At 42.2% G+C, this 27366-nt stretch overlaps 1 protein-coding gene across 5 annotated transcripts in view; it reads right to left on the reverse strand.

Moving 5' to 3' along the window:
* PLCB4 (phospholipase C beta 4) overlaps positions 1–27366 on the reverse strand; it is a 171595-nt gene that overhangs the window by 12215 nt on the left and 132014 nt on the right. For all 5 annotated transcript variants that reach the window (XM_088026249.1, XM_028112973.2, XM_088026248.1 and 2 more), the window contains 7 exons: positions 26829–26917; positions 26043–26193; positions 21482–21531; positions 21280–21345; positions 4163–4278; positions 2771–2846; positions 813–988 (listed from right to left, as the gene is read on the reverse strand). In XM_088026249.1, coding sequence (XP_087882375.1) covers positions 813–988; positions 2771–2846; positions 4163–4278; positions 21280–21345; positions 21482–21531; positions 26043–26193; positions 26829–26917 — 724 coding nt within the window. The remainder of the gene's footprint in view (positions 1–812; positions 989–2770; positions 2847–4162; positions 4279–21279; positions 21346–21481; positions 21532–26042; positions 26194–26828; positions 26918–27366) is intronic.

Here is a 27366-nt window from a genome sequence, read left to right on the forward strand (position 1 = left end):
CAACAATGGCAAGACGCTTCACGTTCTTACAGCTGGATCGATCCATCACTCCAAAACCGGGCTGGGAATTCATGAACGCGCCCAGATAATTTATGCAGTTAGCATTTAAACACTTTTTTTGTTTGCTTTGTTTGTACAACGCTTCAATTTTCTACTCTTTTGTGTATATCAATAGACCGTAACAGTGGCATATCCGAGGCATGGCGAGCAAGCTGTAAAGGCTGTGATAAAAGGATGTAATTGACATCGACACTCTTCTGCTGGGGGCGGGGGGGGGCAGGGGAGTCTAGCTCATCATTTGCAGAATTTTAAATGTAATATTCAATTCATCAACCGATACTTCTTTGCTGTTTCTTGATTAGGCCTATCTTTCTAAAATTTCTAGAAGTCCTAATCATGTAAAGAAGGATCTCACCACATTTAGCCACTGAGTGATCAGAGCCAATCTGATCGAGGAGCTTAACTGGTTGGTCTTTGTCTCCTTCTGTGTCCTCTCTCCTAAGAGGCTCCAGGCCGTTTTCCAAAGCCAAGCGTTGGCCCTAACACTCCCTGAAGCCTCCATGTGAAGCTACTAGAGAGACAGCAGAGTTCCTTCGGGCTGTGCTTTTTGGTATACATCGTATACTATTTGTAATTCAACTTCATTTTTCATGTGAGTGTTAAGACCTTGCCAACACTTGAAAGCACTTCGATGGCAGAGGCCATTGCTTATAGTTCATGTTGCTCACCTCAACCATATGACGTGATACACGTAACAGCTCAGTGTTATTACAAAATTAGGAGTTCTCTCTGGAGAAGGTGCACTTGCCTACCTGTCATGGGACAGTTTCAGCTGCTGGGTTTGCTGCTCATGGGCATTGATCAGTAGCTTTCTCAGGAGCTCACACTGCTGGCTGAGGTGCAGGTCCCGGATTTCTTGCTCCTCAGCACTGTGGGTGTTGATCATTTCTGACCACTCCTTTGTGTGCTGGGCCACTATCTCTTTGACCTGTGTAGGGGAAAATGGGATGGTGCCACTTGGAATTCTCACAGATCAGGTTTGAACTGAAAACAGTCTCTGTCGTGCATTTAAAATCCCACCCACCAATTTAGCTGGTGAATCAGTAGACACTCCAACTGCAAAAAATATGTACTAATCCAGGGGACTCAGGAAGTCCTAGCTTCTTAAAATAATCAATTGCTTTGGTTATAAATTTTCAGCCATGCCCTATGATTCCACTGCTTAACTTGTCCATGTTTCCTTTTGTCTGGACTCTGGGCTCCTTATGGATTCTCTCAGCTTCTCCTAATCTCCTCATGCTTTTCCTGCTTCACATCCACACGGCCGCAGGTCTGAATGGAGAAGGCCTAGGTTCTCTTTATCGCTGGATTAGGACTCATTGTGTCAACCATACCAGACGTTGGGGTAGAAAGTCTTCCCTCCCTATATCCATGCTCTTTGCAATGTGGTTTTGTACCTTTCCTCATCAAGATCTAGTGTCCATTTCTCCACCTCCTTAAAACTGGCCACCCTTGGGATTTGTTTTAGCCACGAGATAGTAGCAAATATGGTGCAAGCAGTAGTTTGGAAAATGCTCCCTCTTGCTGTCTGGAATCCCAAGGCTGCCTTGGGACAGAGCCTATGCTAGCCTGCTGGAGGATGAGAGGTCATACAGGAAAAAGCAATCAGCTGCCAGCCACCGACCGGGGTATCTCAGTACAGCCATCGATCCCGGCTAATGGCAGACACACGAGTGAGCCCTAATCACAATCCCAAGAACTATCCAACTGAGTATAGCCCAAATTCTGACCCACTCAATTGTAAGGTAATAACTGGGAGGTGTCTTAAGTCACTAGATTTTGACCCGGTGTGCTGTGCAGCAAACTGATATCATGGCCAAGATTTCTACTTTCCTATCTGTGCAAAGCTTCTAGAAGTCATGGCATGGTGCACAGACATTAATTCTCAAACATTCCAGTTAAGAAGAGAGAGACTGAAGAACAACTCTCAAAGACACATGGCTTCCTGCCTATGTAACTTCACACGATGGACACAAAATACATAGCACCGAGGAGAACCTCCATTTGAACCATGTGGCTCACCCATGTAGGCAGCAGGGCCACGGGGCAGATGACAGAACTGTGTGGAGACACAGGGAGGCTGGCTGGTTTGACCAAAAGCTAGAGTTGGGAGTTTTAAGAGTACCACCCCTCCTCTGTAACTATTACTGCTAGAAGAATTCTTTGCATTATTGACTGGAACTTAGTGCTCAGTTCCCCAAAAGCCCACAAACTAATAAATCTCCCAAGTTCCTATTTTCTTATGTTTTGGGGGAAATATGAGTAATTGGGCTCATCTCCTAGAATGTCAGCTCTTGATTTTTTTCCCCATCCTAAACTTCCACAGCAAAGTTAGAATGGAATAAGTATCAAAGAGTTACTAACAACCCTCAGGTTGGGTGGGTTTTTGTTCTATGTTTAATGTTACTTCTCTAGAGAAGCATGTTCTGTATTTTATATAGTATTTGTCCTGTTTCACTTGATGCCCCAGAGGCAGGAGGCAGGCAGCATAGACAGACTGTATGCATATTTCTACAGATGAAGGAAAAGATGTTCCAGGAAATGGCCCTTCCCAAAGCCAGTGAGTCTGGAACAAATGGGAATGACGATATCTCTTGACTTCCCAGACCAGCCCCAGGTTAGTTATCTCTGATTTATGTTAGGTAAGGCATCTAAAAAATTACAAAGTATCTTCTGCAAGTTCCTGCTGTAAAAATAGGCATTTTCTTACCTTAGATTTGTGATCTGATGTCAGTGTCTGAATTTTAATTTCGGTTTCTTTTTTCATTTCGAGACAATTACTTCCCCTGAAAATGGAAAATCATAAACATGTGCCAGATGTTAGATATCTTCCCATTCCCATGGGCCCTTGCTCCAAAGCTTTCTAATGAAGACAATTTGTTCATCAAACACGGGACATCATGGCTCATTGGGCAACATCAGTATTTCTAGTAATAGATGTACACCTTACAAAACATCCACATCGTGATTACTCAATTCAACCACTACACAAAGAGACACTTCACATCTAACAATGATTTCATTGTGAAGGGTCTGTTGTCAGAGTTTCCATTTTGGTTCCTGCTTTTCTTGAGGCTAATTTTTCATTTATTCAATAAAATACTATTGGAGATAATAACTAGAAAATAGGTCCTCAGCTTGGAAGTGAATTTTTAAATTCTTTCTGGTTATAAAGCCAGATTTTTGTCTTTTACACATGCCAGCAAGGCAGAAAATAACATTTCTTGGCATCACAGGGCAATTTTTGCTTCTTATTCCATTGTGACTAGGAAATACATATGAGGCAATTTCCCAGCAACCATTACTGCTTATTTCAGTGATAATTTTTCCCTTTTGGAATATCTGTAGCATTGCTGAAACCAGAACAGGTCCCGAGCTTCTGTCTTCAGCATATACGCTCTGATGTATTATGGCCTAAGTGAGAATGCTTCATTATCTTATTGAGAACGTCTCTGAGAAAAGCATTATTCTAAAAATGCTAGACTCTCATCAAATCTATTTGACTCTCATCAAATCTATTACTTCTCAAGGGCTGGCACCGAGGATGCTCTCCCTTTAGTCTGTTACTTGGAGAGCTTGTGGCATCACAGAAACATCCCCCTGGCTTAATTCTAGACAAAAATATTTTATAGTAAATGCACTGATAGGGTTTATTTAACAGTTTTATCTGTTGGCATTAGCTAAAGATTCTTCAAATATTAAAAATCGAGATTGCATTTTTTTTTCCTGAGTGCATCAAACTTATTTATTTTCTGGCTATGAAAAAGGATTTCTGTAATTTCAAAAGTTCCCAACTTTAGCTTGTCCTTCCTTCTCCCCCACCCCCCCATTCACCTTAAAGATACCCAAGTGGAAAACACATGAGGGACATAGTTACGGTGTCATCAACCAATGGCTGTCCAACTGGAATAAAGCTCCTCTTTTCTACTTCAATCCCTGCCTTCAGTTGAATGAGTCTCTTATTTTCCAGGAAAAAATTTTAATGGAATGAAAACACAGTCAAGACTAAGTTCTGCCTTGACCTAAGCAGTTAAATGAACTGTGGGGGAAGACAAAATATAAAAAGGCAAAAAGCTTTCAGAATGAAATAAAGAGCCATTACCCCTTCTTCTTCATCGCCTTCTCTAGGATTTTCTCATGCGTTGACTTCTCTTTGTCATACTGTGCCACAATTTTGTCAACTTGTGTGCAGTGCAACTTCTGCATCGTGCTGTGCTCCTGAATGAGAAAAATCTGCCGTCACAAGGTGGGCTCTTCCAGGGTGGCTGACAAACTTTGCCTATGTTTGGCTGGCACGATTCTCAACAGCTTTCCCAGAACCAAGGTTTGGAAATTGAGGAGTAACCAATTCTGAGAAGTGGAAGGACTTCCAATCTCCCGCCCAACACAAGAGTTTCTTGTACAGGGGTATCCCCAATAAGGGAGTGTCTAGCCTCAGCCTAAAGAACATGCCCACCTCAAAAGGCATCCCTGCACACTACTGGGCAGCACCGATCATCCCAAAGTCCTCTCTTCTACACATACATGTTCTCCACAGAACTTCTACCCACTGGTCTTTGTTCTGTTGGAGACAACTAATTACTCCACAGCCCCTACCACACAGTGGTTCTCAACTAGGTAAGTTCAGCTACCATAGTTTCCCTCTTTCACATGCTAAGTATAACTATTCACATGTGACATGGTTTCTAAACACCCAGCACGTTTTTGGAAGGTCTTAAATACTATCGCTAAACAGTGAGAATTGCCAGTGGGATTGTCACTGTCAGCTGACTTCAAATCCCCATCATGCCTTTAGAAGTCGCGGAGCAGGGTGGTGCTGGGTGGGGAGATTCTCAGGACAGGAAACCGACAATGGGGACAACAGAGTGGTCCAAGGTGACGCTATATGGCTGTGGATTTGGGGTCAGGGAATCATGTGGAACAGTATCTTGCTTAATTTGTGGTTGGAAGGCCTCATAAGTCTAGCCACATTCCCAGTATGTGTGCACTTTGTGTTATAAACACATTTCAGCCAGGGCTTTTGCAATGTGGTAGATTGGGTTAAAGGCATGGGTTCTTTAGGCTTAAATCCTGGGGCAACTCATCTAGCCTCTCAATCTGTTCATCTTTGTAACTGGGAGAGCGATACCTAGTTCACAAGGTTGTTAGGACTAAAAGTAAATATAATAATCATATTTCAAATGCCTGCTACACCTTATTCAAAATATAGTAACATGTTCATATTATTCAATATCCATGATAACATACAGAGAGTGACTTGGGATAAGGGAGAGCAAGCAGAATGATTAAATCAATAAACCTTCCCTCCACACTGAATCAACTGCCTCAGGAATCAACACGTTAACATCTCCTTATTTGAATGGATTTAACTACTCTTGTATTGTGTGGACAACAACGAGCCTACTAAAATGTCCTAATAATAGTCTTCCTTCCAAGATTTAAAGGCATCACGCCTGCCCAGCCCAAGTGTTAATTTTCCTGGGCAAATAAATAAGGGACTCTATGCAAGTGCAGATTCAAACAGATTAGAATAATCTTTCTTGTGTAATCTTTCTGCTTTCCTGTTTCTTGCAAGTATTGGAGGGAGGGTGGAGAAGATTGTTCTTTAAATAGCCTAGTGCAGCACAAGAAAAGGAGAGGATTTGAGGCTTGGAAGTACACTGACAGACTATTTCTTAAGGAAACCTTATGGTGAATCTTATTAACCCAATTAGAGATGAGGAATGAGGCTGTTTGTGACGAAAGGCATTCACAATAGATTCCAGTAGGTAAGATATTCTCTATGAAGGCAGGGCAAGTCTTTGTTCAGAGGTACATGACGCAAAACTTGGTTCAGAGCAGGTGCTCATTAAATATTTGTTGTACAAATGAAAAAATAGCAAGGGAAAACAGCAGGAGCACTTGGATTCTGGTCTTAGCTCAGTCAATAATTAGCCAAGTGGGGCCTTGTGAAACTTATATAAATCTTTCCAGCCCTCACCCTCTTTCTTAGAAAACTGAACAAGATCCATTTGCCCAACCTCATTCATGGGTTGTTTATGAGCTGCAAAGTTACTGAACGTATGCAGGAATAATATGGAAAATTAGGGGGTACCTAGGTGGCTCCATCAGTTAAGCATCTGCCTTCAGCTCAGGTCATGATCCCGGGGTCCTGGGATCGAGCCCTGCATCAGGCTCCCTGCTCAGTGGGGAGTGTGCTTCTCCCTCTCCCTCTGCCCCTCTCCCTGCTTGTGCTCTCTCTCTCTCAAATTAATAAATCTTTAAAAAAAATATGGAAAATTAGAAGTACACTGAATCGAAATGATTACTGTTAATACAAATAACAAAGTTGGTCTTGAAAAAGTATCTCTGTGTTTCTCTACATGCTCAGAATGATTCCTGTGTGGTAGGAAGTGGTCACTGAAGTGTTTTAGGATAATTTGGTTTCCAGACACCACTTCTCCATTCACGAAGGAACGGGCTCCTAATTATGTGATGGTGGTGAAGCCTCAGCTTCCTGGAGCATAAAACAGAGGAGCCAGGAAACGGTCTCTCCGTCCATTTTAACTCAGAAAAAGCCTATCATTGGTTCTATTCTTTGGTCCTTAATTAAATCATGAGACACTACTGAAGAGGCATACCTTTTTTTCATTCATTTAGGTCAAGAGTACCAAAATTAGATGTGTTGACCGAAAAGGCGATCTTAGTTGGGATATTTTTGGGGAGAATACATATACAGTCTTTAGCAGAATTTATAGGTTTCTTACTGGAGTTAAGAGTAAATTCAGCTTCTTTTGGGACAGACTTCTGCTGCAATTCATTCTTGTGACTGATGTGGCGTGGGCGTGAATGATGTGGGCGTGAATGACTGCACCACAGATATTGCTGAAAAATTGGAGTAAGGCACGTTTGCTCAGCATGCAACTCTGAGGTCACCAGTAAGCTGCCTCTGTGGGTGGCTGCTGTCTCTCTTCCTAACAGAGTTATGGGTCTGGCACTGAGGTCTTACTATTAATTATAATTGATGAGTTTAACAGCAGTCTTGATGTTATCAGCTAAATTGTTTGCATAGCAAAGAACAAATTTTCCATCAGTAGCTTTACTGAAATGCCAAATATTGGTCAGTTTCTCAGGCATTTCACTGGACTCATCTGATGGTGATGCTGCAAACCGGTGGCCCCAGGGATGCATCCAGCCTACAAATGTAAGATTTCTCCCTCCTCTCCATGGTGTTTTGAGAGAAGACTGAACTAGTGACTAATATTTAAAGATCTGGAAGTTCATATAAGATTTCAGATTTTATGAATCCCCTTTCGAGAATGAAGCTGGCCCATGGACTCTCAAGGCAGCAGTGGTGGGAAGCTAAGTCTGATTTGCCTTTTGGATGGGAATGAATGCTCTTCTGCTCTCTCTAACCAACTTCTTTCATTTACTTATTTAGTCCCTGTAGGCATTTAAATTGTAACTGTTCTTCTAACATGTTATTGGGGATACTTACCCAACTTTGGGTTTTATTTGCTCTAGGGATTTGACCACATCAGACAATTGAAAAGTATGCCCATTTCTTACTGAATGAAACTCCAGTTCTGGATTCCAATGAGTCATGCATTAGGGGAGATTACTGTTGCTTAGTTCTGCTTTTGCTCTCTCTCATCTAATGGACACTTGAAAGCCATTCCCCCTAGTTTCCATTTCAGATTAGAGAGGTGGTTCTAGAAAGTGAGAGACACACAGGAGTCTGATTGCCAGCTGCCCTCACAGGGTCAAAAGCAATGGCCAATGACCACTGCCAACTGCCAAATTCTAGGTATGTTAACTCACAGCCCAGTCTCACTGGGGGCTGACATGGTCATTATCCCTGACTTTTCTGCTTGGTATCCTAAAAGCAGCTCACACACCTATTTCTGTGTACCTCTTGCAGAGGGCAGATCCTCGTACACAATTCCTCCTCATCCTGTAGCTAACCAAGGTTGAAAAGATGATTTCTTTGGCATAATACATCTGTGTCTTAAGCCACTGGGATTTAGCTCTTGGATTCTCTGCTTCCCTGTAGGTCTAAGCAGTGGCATTACTTACCTAGGCTGATGTGTAAGAGCTGTGAGTGCCCTACAATCATAATATGGACTGAGTAGGAGTCTCTGCTCTCAGCTTCCAACTGCCAAGGTGGATGCTTGGATGCTGTGGTTGGGAGGATACAGCATGGGCCAGGTTTCCTTCTCAGTAGGTTACTTTATAACCGAAGGCCTTAGGGTGGCAAATCTTAGCCCCATCCTAGGGTTGTAAGGTGTTGTTTCACAGAAAGGCTGGGGGTATTTATTCTCATTATTGCTTGACAACAGGTCAAAATCTGTTTTTGTAAGGAGGCCTCATCCTCAGCTTGCAGGAAATTACGGGGACTTCCACTAAGGGGTCAAGGGACGTAATAGAGTACCAAGTAATATTGCTAAAGAAACAGTTCTCAAAATGTAATGTGTGCAGGAGAGGTGCTTAAATTTATTTCCTAGACCTCTTCTTGAAGATTATCATTATGTCTCAGATGAAAGAATATGCATTTTTTTTTTTACAAAGCCTCCACCTCTTGGTCCAAGGATCCTATGTTGAAAAAACAGTCCCAAAGGAAGCCAAGATATCTGTGTTCTCATAGAATCACGACTGGTTTTAAAAGCCTTTAACTAAGACCATCAAGAAGATGTGAGAAAGAAAAATCAATGTGGGAAAACTCAGAGGTAATGCAGTCAAGTGGTTAGGAGCATGAATTTCACTACTGGATATTTACCCAAAGAAAACACTAATTCCAAAAGATATATGGATCTTTGTAGTTACAACAGCCAAGATGTGGAAGCACCGCAGGTGTCCCCTGATAGACATATGGATAGGAAGTTGCGGTGTGTGTATATGTACAATCACACGCATATATAAAATGGAATATTATGCAGCCATAAAAAAGGATGAGAGCATCCCATTTGCAACAACATGGATGGATGCAGAGGGTATTATGGTAAGTGAAGTAACTCAGAGAAAGACAAATACCAAATGATTCCACTCATATGTGGGACCTAAAAAAACCAAAGCCAAATGAAGAAACAAACAAAAAGCAGAATCAGATGTATAAATACAGACTGATGGTTCCAGAGGAGAAGGGAGTTGGCGGGTGGGCAAAACAAGAGAAGGTGACTGGGAGATACAGGCTTCCAGTTGTGGAATGAACAGGTCACAGGAATAAAAAGTACAGCATAGCTAGATTTCATCTGGTCTCAGGAATTCAGCTGAATAGGGATCAAACCATTCTGAACACCTACGAACTCAACAGGAGATCGAAGAGGAGAGTAGTAACAACTCTCTGAACAGAGAAGTGACCACTTACGGGAAGGTAGGACGTGCAGAGAAGTGAATCCGAGGCGATATTCGGGAGGATAGATGGCGGGGGAGGGGGCCTCCGCCGGCCACTTCTGGCAAGTGATAGAGCCGCGGAGCACAAAATCGGACCTTTTAGAAGTCGGCTCCGCTGAGGGACGTCGCTGCAGTGGCTAAGCGGGGAGTGGAACCCTTGCAGGACAGTGCAGTCTCAGGACCCTCGGGGTCACAGAAAGACCGGGGGTGCCTGAGTGCGGCAGAGCTCCCAGGTATCAGAGCGGGGAAGCCGGCTGCAGAGACGGAGGCGAGGCGCCGGCTCTCAGCTCGCGGTTGCCATAAACTGTGATCCGCGGCCCAGTCGGGTCACTGCTCCTCCAGCAGGGACCCAACAAACGGCAGAGCTGGGGAGACTCCCCTTCCTCCCCCGGGAGGAGCGGTGTGGGAGTGCACCGCAGGGATCTGCTGGGTTTGGAGACTCCACACGGGGTCGGGTGCCAGAGACAGAAACGCTCGGTCACAGGCCGGGTGAGCATGGAGTGCGGCCGGAGACCGGGGAGACGGGAGTGACTGCTTTTCTCCGGGGGTGCACTGAGGAGCGGAGCCCCGAGTTCTCAGGTCCTCCGGGTGGAGATTGGGAGGCCACCATTTTCGCCCTGATCCTCCAAAGCTGTACCGCGAGCTCGCAGGGAACAAAAGCTCCTGAGAGCAAACCCCAGCAGCTTGCTTAGCCCAGACTCATAAGGGCGGGGCAATTGCGCCTCCGGCAAAGACACTTGGAAACCATGGCAACAGGCCCCTCCCCCAGAAGATCAGCACAAACAGCCAGCAAGCCAAGACCAAGTTTACCGATCAAGGAGAACGGGAGAACTCCAGCGCTAGGGGAATACTGCACATAGAATTCATGGCTTTTTTTTTTTACCATGATTCATTAGTTCATCAAAGTTAATTTTCTTTAACTTTTTTTTAATTTTTCTTTTTCCCGTTTTCAACCAACATCTTATCAATCCCTTTTTAAAAAAAAATTTATTTTTCATTTTTAGAGTCATATTTTATCCCTTCATAGTAGTTACCCTTATTTTTGGCATATATATATATATATAAGTTGTTCTCTCTTTAAAATTTTGAGATACAGTTTCATCTAACAGATCAAAATATACCCTAAATCACTAGTGTATGGCTTTGTTCTAGTCTCCTGCCTGATCACATTCTCTCCCTTTCAAACAACTTATCAATTCCTTTTATAAAATCTTTTATAATTTTCATCTTTAGTCATCTTCTATCCCTTCATTGTATCAATCCTTATTTTGTACATATGTCTTTCTTCCTTTAAAATTTTAGGAGGCACTTTTCTCTAACAGACCAAAATATGCCCAAAATCTAGTGTGTGGCACTGATCTATGCACTAGCCTGATCATATTTGATCATATTCTGCCTTTTCTGTATTGTTCTGTTTTTGTTTTTATCTTTTTTTCTTCTCTTTCTTTTTCTTTCTTGTCCCCTGGTTTCAGGTCTTTTCTGATATGTATACATATCCCATTTGCTGGGGACGTGGTTAACCTGTTAGCATTTTGTTCTCTCATTCATCTATTCTCCTCTGGACAAAATGACAAGACGAAAAAAATCACCTCAGCAAAAAGAACAAGAGGTAGTACCGTCAGCCAGGGACCTACTCAATACGGACATTAGTACGATGTCGGACCTAGAGTTCAGAATCATGACTTTAAAGATACTAGCTAGGCTTGAAAAAAGCGTGGAAGTTATTAGAGAAACCCTTTCTGGAGAAATAAAAGAACTAAAATCTAACCAAGTCGAAATCAAAAAGGCAATTGATGAGGTGCAATCCAAAATGGGGGCACTAACTGCTAGGATAAATGAGGCAGAAGAGAGAATCAGCAATATAGAAGACCAAATGATGGAAAATAAAGAGGCTGAGAAAAAGATAAACAACTACAGGATCATGAGGGCAGAATTCGAGATAAGCGATACAGTAAGACGAAACAACATTAGAATAATTGGGATCCCAGAAGAAGAAGAAAGAGAGAGAGGGGCAGAAGGTATATTGGAGCAAATAATAGCAGAGAACTTCCCTAATGTGAGGAAGGAAACAGGCATCAAAATCCAGGAGGCACAGAGAACCCCTCTCAAAATCAATAATAATAGGTCAACACCCCGACATCTAATAGTAAAACTTACGAATCTCAGAGACAAAGAGAAAATCCTGAAAGCAGCTCAGGAGAAGAGATATGCAACCTACAATGGTAGAAATATTAAATTGGCAACAGGCCTATCCACAGAGACCTGGCAGGCCAGAAAGGATTGGCATGATATCTTCAGAGCACTAAACGAGAAAAATATGCAGCCAAGAATACTATATCCAGCTAGGCTGTCGTTGAAAATAGAAGGAGAGATAAAAAGCTTCCAGAACAAACAAAAACTAAAGGAATTTACAAACACGAAACCAGCCCTCCAAGAAATATTGAAAGGGGTCCTCTAAGCAAAGAGAGAGCCTAAAAGCAGCATAGACCAGAAAGGAACACAGACAATATACAGTAACAGTCACCTTACAGGCAATACAATGGCACTAAGTTCATAACTTTCAATAGTTACCCTGAATGTAAATGGGCTCAATGCCCCCAATCAAAAGACACAGGCTATCAGATTGGATTAAAAAACAAGACCCATTAATATCCTGTCTGCAAGAGACCCATTTTAGACCCAAAGACACCCCCAGATTGAAAGTGAGGGGGTGGAAAACCATTTACCATGCCAATGGACACCAAAAGAAAGCTGGGGTGGCAATCCTTGTATCAGCCAAATTAGATTTTAAAACAAGACTGTAATAAGAGATGAAGAAGGACACTATATCCTACTTAAAGGGTCTATCCAACAAGAAGATCTAACAATTGTAAATATCTATGCCCCGAACATGGGAGCAGCCAATTATATAAGGCAATTAATAACAAAAGCGAAGAAACACATTGACAACAATACAATAATAGTGGGGGACTTTAACACCCCCCTGACTGAAATGGACAGATCATCTAAGCAAAAGATCAACAAGGAAATAAAGACTTTAAATGACACACTGGAACAAATGGACTTCACAGACATATTCAGAACATTCCATCCCAAAGCAACGGAATACACATTCTTCTCTAGTGCCCATGGAACATTCTCCAGAACAGATCACATCCTAGGTCACAAATCAGGTCTCAACCGGTACCAAAAGATTGGGATCATTCCCTGCATATTTTCAGACCACAATGCTTTGCAACTAGAACTCAATCACAAGAGGAAAGTCGGAAAGAACTCAAATACATGGAGGCTAAAAAGCATCCTACTAAAGAATGAATGGGTCAACCAGGAAATTAAAGAAGAATTCAAAATCTTTGGGATATAGCAAAGGCAGTCCTGAGAGGAAAGTATATAGCAATACAAGCCTTTCTCTAGAAACAAGAAAGGTCTCAAATATACAAGCTAACCCTACACCTAAAGGAGCTGGAGAAAGAACAGCAAATAAAGCCTAAACCCAGGAGAAGAGAAATAATAAAGATCAGAGCAGAAATCAATGAACTAGAAATGAAAAGAACAGTAGAACAGATCAACAAAACTAGGAGCTGGTTCTTTGAAAGAATTAACAAGATTGATTAAACCCCTGGCCAGACTTACCAAAAAGAAAAAAAATGACCCAAATCAACAAAATCATGAATGAAAGAGGAGAGATCACAACCAACACCAAAGACATACAAACAATTATAAGAACATATTATGAGCAACTCTATGCCAGCAAATTAGATAACCTGGAAGAAATGGGTGCATTCCTAGAGATGTATCAACTACCAAAATTGAACCAGGAAGAAACAGAAAACCTGAACAGACCTATAACCACTAAGGAAATTGAAGCAGTCATCCAAAATCTCCCAACAAACAAAAGCCCGGGCCAGAAGGCTTCCCAGGGGAATTCTATCAGACATTTAAAGAAGAATTAATACCTATTCTCCTGAAACTGTTCCAAAAAATAGAAATGGAAGGAAAACTTCCAAACTCATTTTATGAGGCCACCATTACCTTGATCCCCAAACCAGACACAGACCCCATCAAAAAGGAGAATTACAGACCAATATCCTTGATGAACATGGATGCAAGAATTCTCACCAAAATACTAGCCAATAGGATCCAACAGTACATTAAAAGGATTATTCACCATGAGCAAGTGGGATTTATCCCTGGGTTGCAAGGTTGGTTCAATATCTGCAAATCAATCAACGTGATACAATACATTAACAAAAGAAAGAACAAGAATCATATGATCCTCTCAATAGATGCAGGAAAAGCATTTGACAAAGTACAGCATCCTTTCTTGATCAAAACTCTTCAGAGTATAGGGACAGAGGGTACATACCTCAATATCATAAAAGCCATCCATGAAAAAGCTACAGCGAATATCATTCTCAATGGGGAAAAGCTCAGCTTTTCCCCTAAGGTCAGGAACGCGGCAGGGATGTCCACTCTCACCACTGCTATTCAACATAGTATTAGAAGTCCTAGCCACAGCAATCAGACAACAAAAAGAAATCAAAGGCATCCAAATCAGCAAAGAGGAAGTCAAACTCTCACTCTTTGCAGATGATAGGATACTGTATGTAGAAAACCCAAAAGACTCCATCCCAAACTGCTAGAACTCATACAGGAATTCAGTAAAGTAGCAGGATATAAAATCAATGCACAGAAATCAGTGGCATTCCTATACACCAACAACAAGACAGAAGAGCGACAAATCAAGGAGTCGATCCCATTTATAATTGCACCCAAAACCGTAAGATATCTAGGAATAAATTTAACCAAAGAGGCAAAGGATCTGTACTCAGAAAACTGTAAAATACTCATGAAAGAAATTGAAGAAGACACAAAGAAATAGATCAATGGAACAGAATAGAGAGCCCAGAAATGGACCCTCAACTCTATGGTCAACTCATCTTTGACAAAGCAGGAAAGAATGTCCAATGGAAAAAAGACAGTCTCTTCAACAAATGGTGTTGGGAAAATTGGACAGCCACATGCAGAAGAACGAAACTGGACCATTTCCTTACACCACACACAAAAAGAGACTCCAAATGGTTGAAAGACCTAAACGTGAGACAGGAGTCCATCAACATCTTAAAGGAGAACACAGGCGGCAACCTCTTCCACCTCAGCCATAGCAACTTCTTCCTAGAAACATCGCCAAAGGCAAGGGAAGCAAGGGCAAAAATGAACTATTGGGATTTCATCAAGATAAAAAGCTTTTGCACAGCAAAAGAAACAGTCCACAAAACCAAAAGACAACCGACAGAATGGGAGAAAATATTTGCAAATGACCTATCAGATAAAGGGCTAGTATCCAAAATCTATAAAGAACTTACCAAACTCAACACCCAGAGAACAAATAATCCAATCAAGAAACGGGCAGAAGACATGAACAGACATTTTTCCAAAGAAGACATCCAAATGGCCAACAGACACATGAAAAAGTGCTCAACATCGCTCGGCATCAGGGAAATCCAAATCAAAACCTCAAGGAGATACCACCTCACACCCGTCAGAATGGCTAAAATTAACAAGTCAGGAAATGACAGATGTTGGTGGGGATGTGGAGAAAGGGGAACCCTCCTACACTGCTGGTGGGAATGCGAGCTGGTGCAGCCACTCTGGAAAACAGTATGGAGGTTCCTCAAACAGTTGAAAATAGAGCTATCATACGGTCCAGCAATTGCACTACTGGGTATTTACCACAAAGGTACAAATGTAGGGATCCGAAGGGGTACGTGCACCCCGATGTTTATAGCAGCAATGTCCACAATAGCCAAACTGTGTAAAGAGCCAAGATGTCCATCAACAGATGAATGGATAAAGAAGATGTGGTATATAGACACAATGGAATATTATGCAGCCATCAAAAGGAATGAGATCTTGCCATTTGCAACAACGTGGATGGAACTGGAGGGTGTTATGCTGAGTGAAATAAGTCAATCAGAGAAAGACATGTATCATAGGACCTCACTGATATGAGGAATTCTTAATCTCAGGAAACAAACTGAGTGTTGCTGGAGTGGTGGGGGGTGGGAGGGATGGGGTGGCTGGGTGATAGACATTGGGGAGGGTATGTGCTATGGTGAGCACTGTGAATTGTACAAGACTGATGAATCACGGATCTGTACTTCTGAAACAAATAATGCAACATATGTTAAGAAAAAAGAAAAAGAAGAAGATAGCAGGAGGGGAAGAATGAAGGGGAGTAAGTCGGAGGGGGAGACGAACCATGAGAGACGATGGACTCTGAAAAACAAACTGAGGGTTCTAGAGGGGAGGGGGGTGGGGGGATGGGTTAGCCTGGTGATGGGTATTAAAGAGGGCACATTCTGCGTGGAGCACTGGGTATTATGCACAAACAATGAATCACGGAACACTACATCAAAAATTAATGATGTAATATATGGTGATTAACATAACAATAAAAAAATTAAAAAGAAAAAGTACAGCATAAGGGATATAGTCAATGGTATTGTAACAGCATCATATGGTGTCAGATGCAACCACACTTGTGGTAAGCACAGCACGGTGTACAAACTTGTCAAATCCCTACGTTGCACACCCGGAACTAACTTAACATTGTATGTCAACTATACTAAAAAAAAAACAAAAAAAAAACCTTGAGTTCTGGAGTTAGAATTTAATTCACATCCTGACTCTGCCATTTAAAAGCTAGGTCATTTAGTCAAGGTGTGTTCTTTTAAGTGTAAATTATCTCACCTGACAAATGGTTGGTAGATGGTTTGCAGAAATGGCAATTCTCTCTCTCTGTATCCACTCTCTCCATCCCCCCTACTTTTTGATGTGACTTTGAGACTCCTCTTGTCAAGAAGTAGAGTCCTCAGCCCTTTAATCTGGATCAGCCTGATGGTTTGCTTTCGCCAGGAAAACGAGGCGGAAGTGATCAGGTACTGCTTCTCCTTGGTCTCCGAAACCCTACCAGATGAATAACTAGCTCACCTGAAGATGAGAGGTCACATAAAGCAGCAAGAAGTGGCTCAGCAGAGGCCTTCCTAAATCAGCCAGCGCCCCCATCTGCCCACTACTGGCCAAACTGGCGACCCCCAAAATTGTGAATTAATAAATGGGCTGCTGTCTGAAGTCACTACATTTGCGGGTAGTTTGTTATTGAGAAAAATAGGACTCTTAACTGATACAAGTTAATATAATGGTAGGGCTCTTTTATATAATTGTTACAAGAATACCTGAGTGCTTAGTGAGTCTCAATATATATTAGCTAGTCTTACCATTTTAAAAGTATTTAGAAGAAAAAAATCAGTGTTAGGATAAACAAGTTCACATGGCGGTGAGGCACTAAGTGTCCTATGTTAGAAGACACACACATCCTTCCACCCTGCTCCACTGGTTTTCCCTTTTTCGTTTTGAAAGACAAGTGTGTTCGCAGAGTAGGCCTCAGTATGGATTTGGTAAATAAAATATTCAGGTAAATCCTTCATCTTAGAAGATAGTTCAGATGAGACCATGGAAAATATTAGGGAGATATTACAGACTGAAAAATTACAGAAAGCATATAGACAGAAGCTCTAATTATTTGAAATTATTTGGGAAACCCTTGGGGAGTTAAAATAGATGAAATGCATTTTTAATGAACAGTGATAATGTGGTGAGTTGTAAAAGGTGTGTGTTAGACATAAGCATATGAGGCCCGTTACCAGCATTAGTTAGTTACATAGCTCTAGGCAAGGGACTCACCTCTTTTCCATTTTATTCATTTCTAGAATGTGGACAGTGTTAGGCTTCAGGGATATTGTGAGGAGTTGAGAATGTACATAAAATGTGTAACACAAGGGTGCCTGGGTGGCTCAGTCAGTTAAGCATCTTTTTTTTTTTTTTTAAGGTTTTTATTTATTTGACAGAGAGAGCACAAGCAGGGGGAGCGGCAGGCAGAGGGAGAGGGAGAGGGAGAAGCAGGCTTCCTGCTGAGCAGGGGGAGCCCGATGCGGGACTAGATCCCAGGACCCCAGAATCATGACCTGAGCCAAAGGCAGTTGCTTAACCAACGGAGCCACCCAGGCGCCCTAGCATCTGACTCTTGATTTCGGCTCAGGTCATGATTTCAGGGTCATGGGATTGAGCCTACTTAAGATTCTCTTTCTCTCTACCTCTGCTACCCCCCCCCCCCAAAATATGTAACACAAAACTGGCACTAAATAAATGTTAACCTTATTAATAGTCTTATGATAGAAACACTATAGAGCTACCCTATGAGCCAGAAATTGCACTACTAGGTATTTACCCAAAGAATGAAAACATAGTGATCCAAAGGCGCATCTGCACCCCAAAGTTTATAGCGGCAACATCCACAATAGCTGAATTATGGAAAGAGCTCAGATGTCCATTGAGAAATGAATGGATAAGATGACGTGGTCTATACATACAATGGAATATTACTCAGCAATCAAAAAAATGAAATCTTACATTTGCAATGATGTGGGTGGAACTAGAGGGTATTATGCTGAGCAAAAGAAGTCAATCAGAGAAAGACAATTATATGATTTCACTCATGTGGAATTTAAGAAACAAAACAGAGGATCATAGAGGAAGAGAGGGAAAAATAAGACAAAAACAGAGAGGGAGACAAATCCTGAGAGACTCTTAACTACAGGAAACAAACTGAGGGTTGCTGTATGGGAAGTCGGTGGGGGCAAGGAGTAACTGGGGGATGGGCATTAAGGAAGGCACTTGGACTAATGAGCACTGGGTGTTGTATGCAACTGATGAATCACTGAACTCTACCTCTGAAACTAATAATACACTAGATGCAAAGTAATTGAATAAAAAAAAAAAAAACAGGAAAAAAACCCCACAAAAAAACACTATAGAATTCCGAATTCATAAATTATACTGCCAAAGCCATCTGAATAAAGTGGGTCCCTGTGCATTTAATGTGGAGGAAGGGATTCATTCGTAAGCTCATAATCACACAGTTGTAATGGGAACTTCTGCAGTGCATGAGATTCTGAAAAAGCAGCTATGAAAGGCATTGCCCTACTCAGAAATACTCCTGAAAAGCTCTCTGAAAAGCAACAGGCAAGCACGGCACATTTTACTAGGGCAATTTTCTCGGTTGTTCGACCTAAGGAATCTTAAACACTTCCTCCAAAAATGGCACACTAAAGCTGTTCTGAGAGTCCACACAAATGCAGATAGTTGGATTTAGGGAGATTTAAAATCTCCTTTTAGGTATTGGTTCTACTGTCATGTGGGGCTCCAAGACGCTCGTTTGTTTTCTACAAAGGAAAGCAACATGGATTCTCTTAGCCATCCAGGATCTACTGGTTATTAAACAACATGCACGAAGAAATGGGATTGGCTGAATGAAGTGCAGTGGTGTCTGAGGTGCAGGGGAAGATCTACCAAGGCCAGCTCTAAATTATGTCACAGAAAAGTAATTTTCCACCTATTAAAGGACTGAATGTTTCTGTTCCCCCTCCAAATTCCTATGTTGAAGCCCTCATTTCCAATGAGGTGGAATTTGGAGGTGGGGCTTTTGGGGGGTGACTAGGTCATGAGTAGGGTCCTCAGGGATGGGATCAGTCTTGTAGAAGAGGGGACATGAGAGAAATGATGGCTCTTTCCACCATGTGAGGACATAGCAAGGAGGCTCTTTGAAATCCAGGAAGGGGGCTCTCATGAGGCATGGAACCTGCTGCACCTTGACCTTCGGACATCCAGCCTCCAGACTCTAAGAAATAAATGTTTGTTGTGTAAGCCTCCTGGTCTATGCCAGTTTGTTACAGTGGCCCAAGCTGATGAAGACACCATCTTTGTTTGCCACTTTTCTGATAAAGCAGATGGTCCTGTTTGTTGACCTGAGTCAGCTTGGAATCACAGGTTCAGACAAAGAAATCAACAGATAACTCTGCTCTGTAGTATGTAGGTCAAGTTCCGAAGAATCGAGGACCATTCCTTAGCAGCTGTACAGATAACAAGTGTATGGATACCATCCAAACTCGATGGGGATTTTCGTAACATCCCATGGGCTACCACTGCATTTGATGTAACAAGGCGAACTTGTCTACTTACCAAAGCATCTGATGTCCTTCACAGAATAATGCAGTAAGGGTATGGGTGCTAGACACAGGTGGTTTGGGTTCAAATTCTCGCTTTGCTGCTTTCCAGTGTGGAGACAATAGTTCAACCACTTAACCTCCCTAATCATCAATTTCTTCATTTCACATGCAAAATGGAGACTCTTAAATAGAGTTTGCTTTCTAGGGTGGAGAGTATTAAATGAGACAGATAAATGTGAAGTGCTGAGCATCTGGAAAATACTGAGCAGGTAAAAATTCTAGCCGCTATCATTGTTATTTTTATTATTGGTCACAGTATATGTTTCCTGGTTGTGCCTCAAAGAAATACTTAATGAGGGTAAGGTCAAAAGTTGGAAGTTTCCATGGAGCCCACAGGCCTTGGAGATGCCTGCCTCAGTGACAGAGATCCAAGTTCAATGGAAGAAAGATCTGGGGGACGCTGTCTTGCCATGTGGGTACCAAGTCCATCCCTATAATCAAAGTCAGGTAAGTTGCCTTTTCTCCCTCTTTTCTGTTGCCTTTCCATATTCTAGGTTGTTGCCAGCGACCAACAAAATTGAAAGCACTGCGTTAAGCAGCCCTGTCTCCAACAGTCCCACACTTCTAAAAATCTGTGGCAAGAGTCCCCTATGGGCAATAAAAAGGAATTCCATTAAATGGACTTATTCATGAAATTTAGGAGCAAAGAGTCTGTGGAGTTACCTCTAGATCCGCAAATCCACCAAGCTATCAGTTCAATAATACAGGGAATATTACTAGGCCAAGATTAGGCTGAGTTTCTCAAAGGAGCACAAATTGTTAAATCGGGGCCGTGAGCCCTGCACTTTAATATCTGGAGTGATTCAGAGATACATCACTCAAGTCTGGCTCTGCAGGGCATGCTTTAGTTTGAGGACTGAGTCAGAGTACAAAGAAGTGGAACGCAAGATTAGTTTAAAAGAACTCTGAAGTCCTTTAAGAAATTTTCTCTTGCTCCTGTTGCCCTAAACGGATGAACCCACACATTACCCTTCCAGCCCCAGGGAGTGTTGTGATCCATCTTGGGAAGAAAAGAGGTATTATGTTCTCCTCCTTTCCCTGTGAGGAGCGATGGGAAGCAGGATGATGCCTGAGTGTGGTGAAGTTTCCAACCCACACTAGAACTCCTGAGGCCAACCAGCTCTTATAATTTCTCATGATCACTGTCAAAAAAAAAAAAACCTCTCCTTATGGGCGAAAAGGAAAAACAACTCTATTTCAGAAGTAGGCCACTAAGCAGAGTTTACATAATGGGGAAAGTGAGAAGAGCCCTCTCTCCAGGAGTGGTGGGTGAGAAGTTCAGAGCTGGCTAGTACCTCCCTCCCTGCACTGTGTGTGGTAAAGGACTTGTAACCCAGGGGATGGAGGTGCCTCTATAAGCTGGTCTTCAAGAGTCTGGTTATGGCCTATTTATTTTTAGATAAAGTCCGATAATTAAACTATTTTTAAATGGGCGAGGCTTTGTTATCTTTTGAAAGAACTGTTAGAAATGCAGATTACAAATCAGTGACAGCCAATCCCAAACGGGTTCTGTTTTTAAATGTCATTTTCCAATAAGTGAAAATGAAGGTACTACTGTCCAGTTGGCTGGTGTCAGTTTCTAAGCCACGTTTTTGCCTGTGAAGAATCCACTGGTTCATTACACAGAATAACAGCTTTTCATCAGAGAGCTAAAAGTAGAAAAACAAACAAGTAAACAAAATCACACACACATATCTATGTAAGTACACTCAGCACACCATACCTTTGCATGTTTCTTCTTTAAAGAATTTAGTTCCTTCTGTTGTTTCTTTAAATGCTTCAGGTAAGCCTGTGGAAGAAACAAAGAGGGTCCCAAATCAGTGTTTTGTAGCCACGATTAATACATCTGGTGAGAAATAAAAATATATTGGTGTCACCAATATGTGTCATTTAAGAGTGCTTGCAAAATGATTGAGCCATTTTACCTTCATCTGCTTTAAATCTTCTATCCTCACTTGAGGGATAAGTTCGATACCTTAAAAAATATTAAATCACTGTATTAAAAATTAGAATAGCGGATAATACAAAATTCACCATTTTGAAATCTCATCTAAAGACTTTGAAGCAGCTTTACGTGTAATGTTGTATCTATAAGCATCTTAATTTCTTATTACAAAGCAATTAACTAGACACTTATTTGGCAGGCTTATTGTCTTAGGTCAGGTTCCTTACAAGCAGAACCTGAGGTGGAGTTGTGTGTGCACACGACTTACTGAGGGAAGGCTCTCAGGAGAAATCTGTAGGGAGTGAGAGAAACAGAATAGGGCAGAGGAAGAAGGCAGGGTGCATTTCTAGCCGAAATCCACCCGGACCCTGCAGGGAGTTTTCTATCATAAATGGCCATCCAAAACTTGCTCCACCTAGAGTTAAGGAGACTGGGCTTTTGTAACTGCAGAATAGTCAGCCGATGGCTTCAGAGGTTGTACAAAACCTTCCAGGCATTTCCAGGCAAGGGAACTCCCACAGTCTGAGGGGCAATCCTCTGAGAACGTGGCAGTTGTGATTTGCGATCAGCCAAAGGGGGGTGCCAACCCCACAAAGGAGATCTGATCAGGCACCACAGTATCTGTTAACGTTACTTTTATCTTTGTATTTCAGGGCATAGCATACCAGTCAACCACCTCCCTCTTCATCGTCATCAAAGAACAAAACGTTTTTTTTTTCTCAGCTGCTTTCACCAAATGTAATTTTTAAGCAATAGGCTATGGAGCACAGCCATGCCTTCAACATACAGGAAATCCTGGAATCAAACCGTTGTATAACAGGATGCTGTCAGGAGGACCAGGAGTCACATACTCAATTATCCTGCTACTGGAGTGATGCTAGGCCAGGTGTCGTCATGGCAACCAGAGTTGTAGGAGAATCCCCAAACATTTTCTGTTTGACTGCAGATTTTCATCTTAGACAAACAGGATGAATGTGTGCTCTGTGCTATAACTGACTTCCATTAGACTCCCAAAAGTTAGGTGTTGAGATATTCAGGAAAGACAAGCCTAGAGTCCCAGGCTCTTGTTTTTCAGTTCTGTTCATTTTAAGAGGATGTGCACAGCCAGTGTGAGGGTGGGGAGGTGGTAAAGGGAGTCAGGGCTAAGAGAAATCAGCCTTGTGATCTATACCATTTATGATAGGGGTGTCCAGAGAACCTGGGGCTGTTCTCTCATCTCTCAAGTCTGATGTCACAAGCCAACTCCCTGCTTTACGCAAGAATGAGGGGCACTGTGGGGCAGAGATGTGAATCTTCATCTATAAAATGAAAAGAGGACTATGGTGCATGCGAGATCCCCCAGAAAGCTAGTAGGTATTAAGACTTAATCTAGTCCAATGAGACTTCTCTTTTGGTTTTGGTTAAAGTACATCTTGATTAACAGGAACCTATGAACACATGAACTTGGTTTTACATTTTTTGAGACAGAAATAACTTATAAAAATTTTAGTTCCTATAAATGATGTAGCTAGGGAACACCTACGCTCTGCAGAACAGGAATTGGTATGTGCTCAGTTTCCTCTGTGGGCCTACAGAAGTGTGTCTAACAGAACTTTTGGCGACTGTGGTAATGTTCTATGTGGGAGCTGTCCAACGGAGAGCCACTAGCTATGCATGGCTCTGGGCAACTGAGCTGTGAATAGTACAACTCAAGAGTTCAAGAGTTAATTTTAACATTGAAATTTACATAGCCACATGTGGCTAGTGGCTACTCCACTGGCCAGTGCAGTTCTACAAGCTCCCCTGGTTAAGGGGAGGGTTAAGCACGGCACTTTGGGCTCCAAAGATTGTAGCTAATTGAAGTTTCACTACGTAAAAGTTTTTGTTCTTATCAACAACGCTCAAAAAGAACTTGTTTGCTCTCAAGCCATCATTCGGAGGAGTTTCATTTTCTTAATTCCTTATTCTTAAAATTAAAAAGAAAATTAAGCAGCATTGGTGCAGATACTGGTGTTGGGTTGCATGTCCGAGAGAAACCATTTAGAACTTTCTCACCTCCACAGATGTGGGCAGCAAATGCTGCCCAGCTCTACACATTCACCTTGCTTTCTCTACATCAGCCCACTCTACTGACTTCCAATGGCCAGCACCTGCATTTCCTTACCTGAGGACTCTCCCTCCAAAACGTGCTTTACCACCCTTCTGTCCATCTAGAATCACTGGGGAGAATTTATGCCTCCTCCAGGGGCTCTCAACAAAAGACTGACTATAGTTGAAGTATAAGTTCCTCTGCCTCAGATGTGTCCCCAACACCAGCACTCAGGGTGTTCCCAGGAGCACTGAGCTCCAGGTGCCTCACTGGAACTTGGAAACACTCTGATTACTGGCTCCTTTTCTTGTGTCCCTTCCCCAAGCCCCTGCCTGTGGCCACTGTACCCCCTCTCCCAAATAAACTACTTGCATTTGAAACCTTGTCTCGGGATCTGCTTTGGGATGACCCAAATTAAGACAGTTCTCTAGAAAGAAGTTTGCCTTCTCAAATGACACCTCTTCCCACAAAGGCCACTGGAGTAATTTCCTGACTCCCTTGACCCCTGACTCCCCTGTTCATAGACAGGAGTGGGAAGAACACCTACAAACTTCCTTCTTGCACTTCTCTGCTATTCTCCTAAAAGCTACCATGCAAAAGAATAGGCCCCTCACTTAGACCAGGTTCTGCTGAGCCTGGTTACCTCCACAAGTGTCCTTCTAAATTGTACATTCATCTGCTCCATGAACTTTAGCATCTGGCTCATGGTTTTCCCATGGAGGCATTCCCAAGCATCCAACAGGGTGATTCAGTATCCATGAGAAGAATCCATTTCATTCCTTCCTATTCAAGTCAGACCCATGTTTCAAGGCCCAGCTCAACTGGGAACTCATCCAGAAGTCTTCTCTGGGACACCTGCTGGAAGGGATGCCCTCTCCCTTCCTGTTTCTTTGGGCTCAGCCCTCATTGACCACTACCAGCTGGGCTGTTGTGTGGGAGTCTGTCCTACATTACCCTTCTAGCCACATGAGGTCCCTGAAGATGTAAAGGCATTTCTCATAGAACTTGGTACTGTCACTTAGAGTAGGTTTCCAATTTTACTGAATAAAAGGCCAAAAGGAAACAGTGTGTAGACCCTCTCTCTTAGGGTGTCTGTTAAGGAGATTGGACTGGAAGCGACAGCCTCTTGGCTCCCCGCAGTGCAACCTTATTTGGAACCAAGGGTGAGACCGTTCTAAACACAAACATGTTCCCTTCTTGAACTAGGATCACTTCTGTCTTCTGTAAGCTGGTCACACTGCCATTTTTCAGGCCACTTAACTCACTGTAATTACTAATGTCTTTATGTACCAGTGGGCGTGACACTTTAAACAAGAACTTTACACAAAAACTCTCCCATTTTCCACTGTCTTTCTCTGAATGGCTAAAGCGACTAATGACCAGTGCTGGAATGGAATGCCCAAAGCCTGTATCATGAGCTTGCTCATGTCTCCAGGGAGGAACAGAAAAAACAGCTGCAGGCAAACTACAATTTGGGCTACTTTTGTGCAGTCTCATTTACTAATTTGTTTCACAAACCTCCATGCACACTTAGTATCCTGCTAAATTACTATGCTGTCTTGGTTTGGAAAAGCCTGTCATTTCTTACCTTCAGCTGCAGCACTGTGTGTGTTTAAGTTACAAACAACATGATTTGCTAACATCGAGGGCACTGCATTCACATATAAATGGGAAATATACCCACTGAGTAGAAAACCATTAGAAAAAAGAAATTCTTATCGAAGTAAGAAGAGTGAGTCTGGCAAATGATTCATGATTGAGGAGGATACTCAAAATGTTCAATTCCCAGTGTGTGATGGGCACCATCCAATCAGAATGAATGCCTGGCCAGTAAGCACGGAAGCCAATTTTAAATGAGCAAGTTGGTTGTGGCCCCACATACCAGCTGAATGTTAGCACATGGGATACATCATTCTTTGTGGTGACACCTCTCCTCTTAGGATACCTTGTTTCATTTACAGGAAACCATACAGAATCGGCCTTCAAATGACCATCTGACAATTTTACAAATAATCATGGATGCTAAATATCTACTCATGGGGGCAATCGGTCAAGAAGGGAATCTAGAAAATATGAACAATGATGACTCTGTTGGTTCATGAGCCCACTTCCTGTCCAGATGAGTGCCCGTGGGGGTATCCAGGAGAGTGTGGGGATGACTTAGTGAAGTTCACTGCGTGGAAGTTCTTTTCATTAGGGAGCCTGAATTTAAACATTTTCTAAAACTATGGATATTGTACCCAGGGCCCTAAGTTGCAGGGGATCTAGCAGATGAGACAAATATTGACTCCCTGTTAAACACTCCGGGAAATTAAGCAGTTTGTCCAATCTACAAGAAAACATGCTGCTCTTGAGTTTTACGGGGCAATGAAAATTGGCAAAATTAGCAATTCTAAATACCTTCAGAAAAGACTCTTCGAAAAGAATCTAAAATTGCCAGAACAGATAAGGAACCCAAACCCCTCCCCTTTACCTTTCTTGGTTTCCACGCCAGACCCCAGGGCCGCCGTGGTGGTTGGTCTAAGCTCCGAGCTGCTCTGTGGGGTCACGTTTGCTTTGGCAGTGTTGGCTTTTCCTTTCTTGTCATTCTTAGAAGTATCACTGGGCACATCTGCTATGTCGCTCTGGAGCAGAAATGTTTATATTACCCTACATGAATGCCATCTCGCATTCAACTGTCTGGCACTTTCTCTATTTTACTGAATCCAGTTTGAACCACTCAGCATCTCCCCTACGACTCTCTTAACGGATCATTGCCTGGCAGGAGAAAGATTACATGGTTTTCTCAGGCTTGAGGCAAAGGATGAAGCCGAGGAAAAAAGATGCCACTCTTCTACAAACAGGGTATGGTAAAGAGAGCTTTAAAAACAAAGGAACAAACAAGGCAAGTGTGCACAGAAATGGAGGAAGGCTGGATGCAAGACTGGTAAGCAACAAAGACACATAAAATGTCAATTTCACTAACTCACTGACTTGGGTTAGCTGGTATTCTCGTGTATCATGAAAGCATCCTATATCTGAAACATTCCTAAAAGCATTATGGATTTCCATTTCATTTATTAAATGTGTTTTCCATTTTATTTATTAAATATGCTACACTTTTACAGACCCTTGAAACTATTTTGTTGAATTGATAAATTCAATTTCAAAAACGCTCTTCAAGTTTGCTATATGAACTTATTACTCTGTCTTGCTCTTAAAATCACTGACCACCAAACTTCCCCAACTTGGCTGTCCTTAGTCAACCATTGCTACTTACAGTTTCAATGCCCATAGCTCTCATTTGGTCTGCTCTCTTTTCTGTAATGGAAAGAAATTTCTTTGGATCTGACAAAGCATCCACAATATCTGAAAAAAAAAAAAAAAAAAAAAAAAAAACCAAAAAGTCAGGCGGCTGTTGATTCTCTGTTTTACCGTACACACCCAGGAAAATTCAGCTAGTGAATAATTCATAATCCTGGACCCCTGTTATGTCTTCTGTGAAGTTCCTTCTCCTAGGACACGAGACAAAGTTAGGAAAGCACAGCTAGTTACAGAAAACAAGAAATAAGTGAGGGCAAGGATCAAAGGCCAGATGACTTTCTCCTATTTTCTCTTTGTTTTTTGCCCAAATAAAGATGACAGGGTGGCAGGGTGAGCCAAGTGAATTGCCTTGGGTTCTTGACCATTTCCTAATGTGACATTGAGCAGGTTGATTCATGTCCCCAGCTGAGTTTCTTCATCTGAAAATTAGGGCTGATACCACCCACTCTGAAGGGATAGGATGAGTATTCAATGAGATGATAAATGTAAATAGT

The sequence above is a fragment of the Eumetopias jubatus genome, unplaced genomic scaffold, assembly GCF_037043125.1.
Source record: "Eumetopias jubatus isolate StellerSeaLion01/CBP00866 unplaced genomic scaffold, mEumJub1_p1.0 scaffold_9, whole genome shotgun sequence".
Lineage (NCBI taxonomy): Eukaryota > Metazoa > Chordata > Mammalia > Carnivora > Otariidae > Eumetopias > Eumetopias jubatus.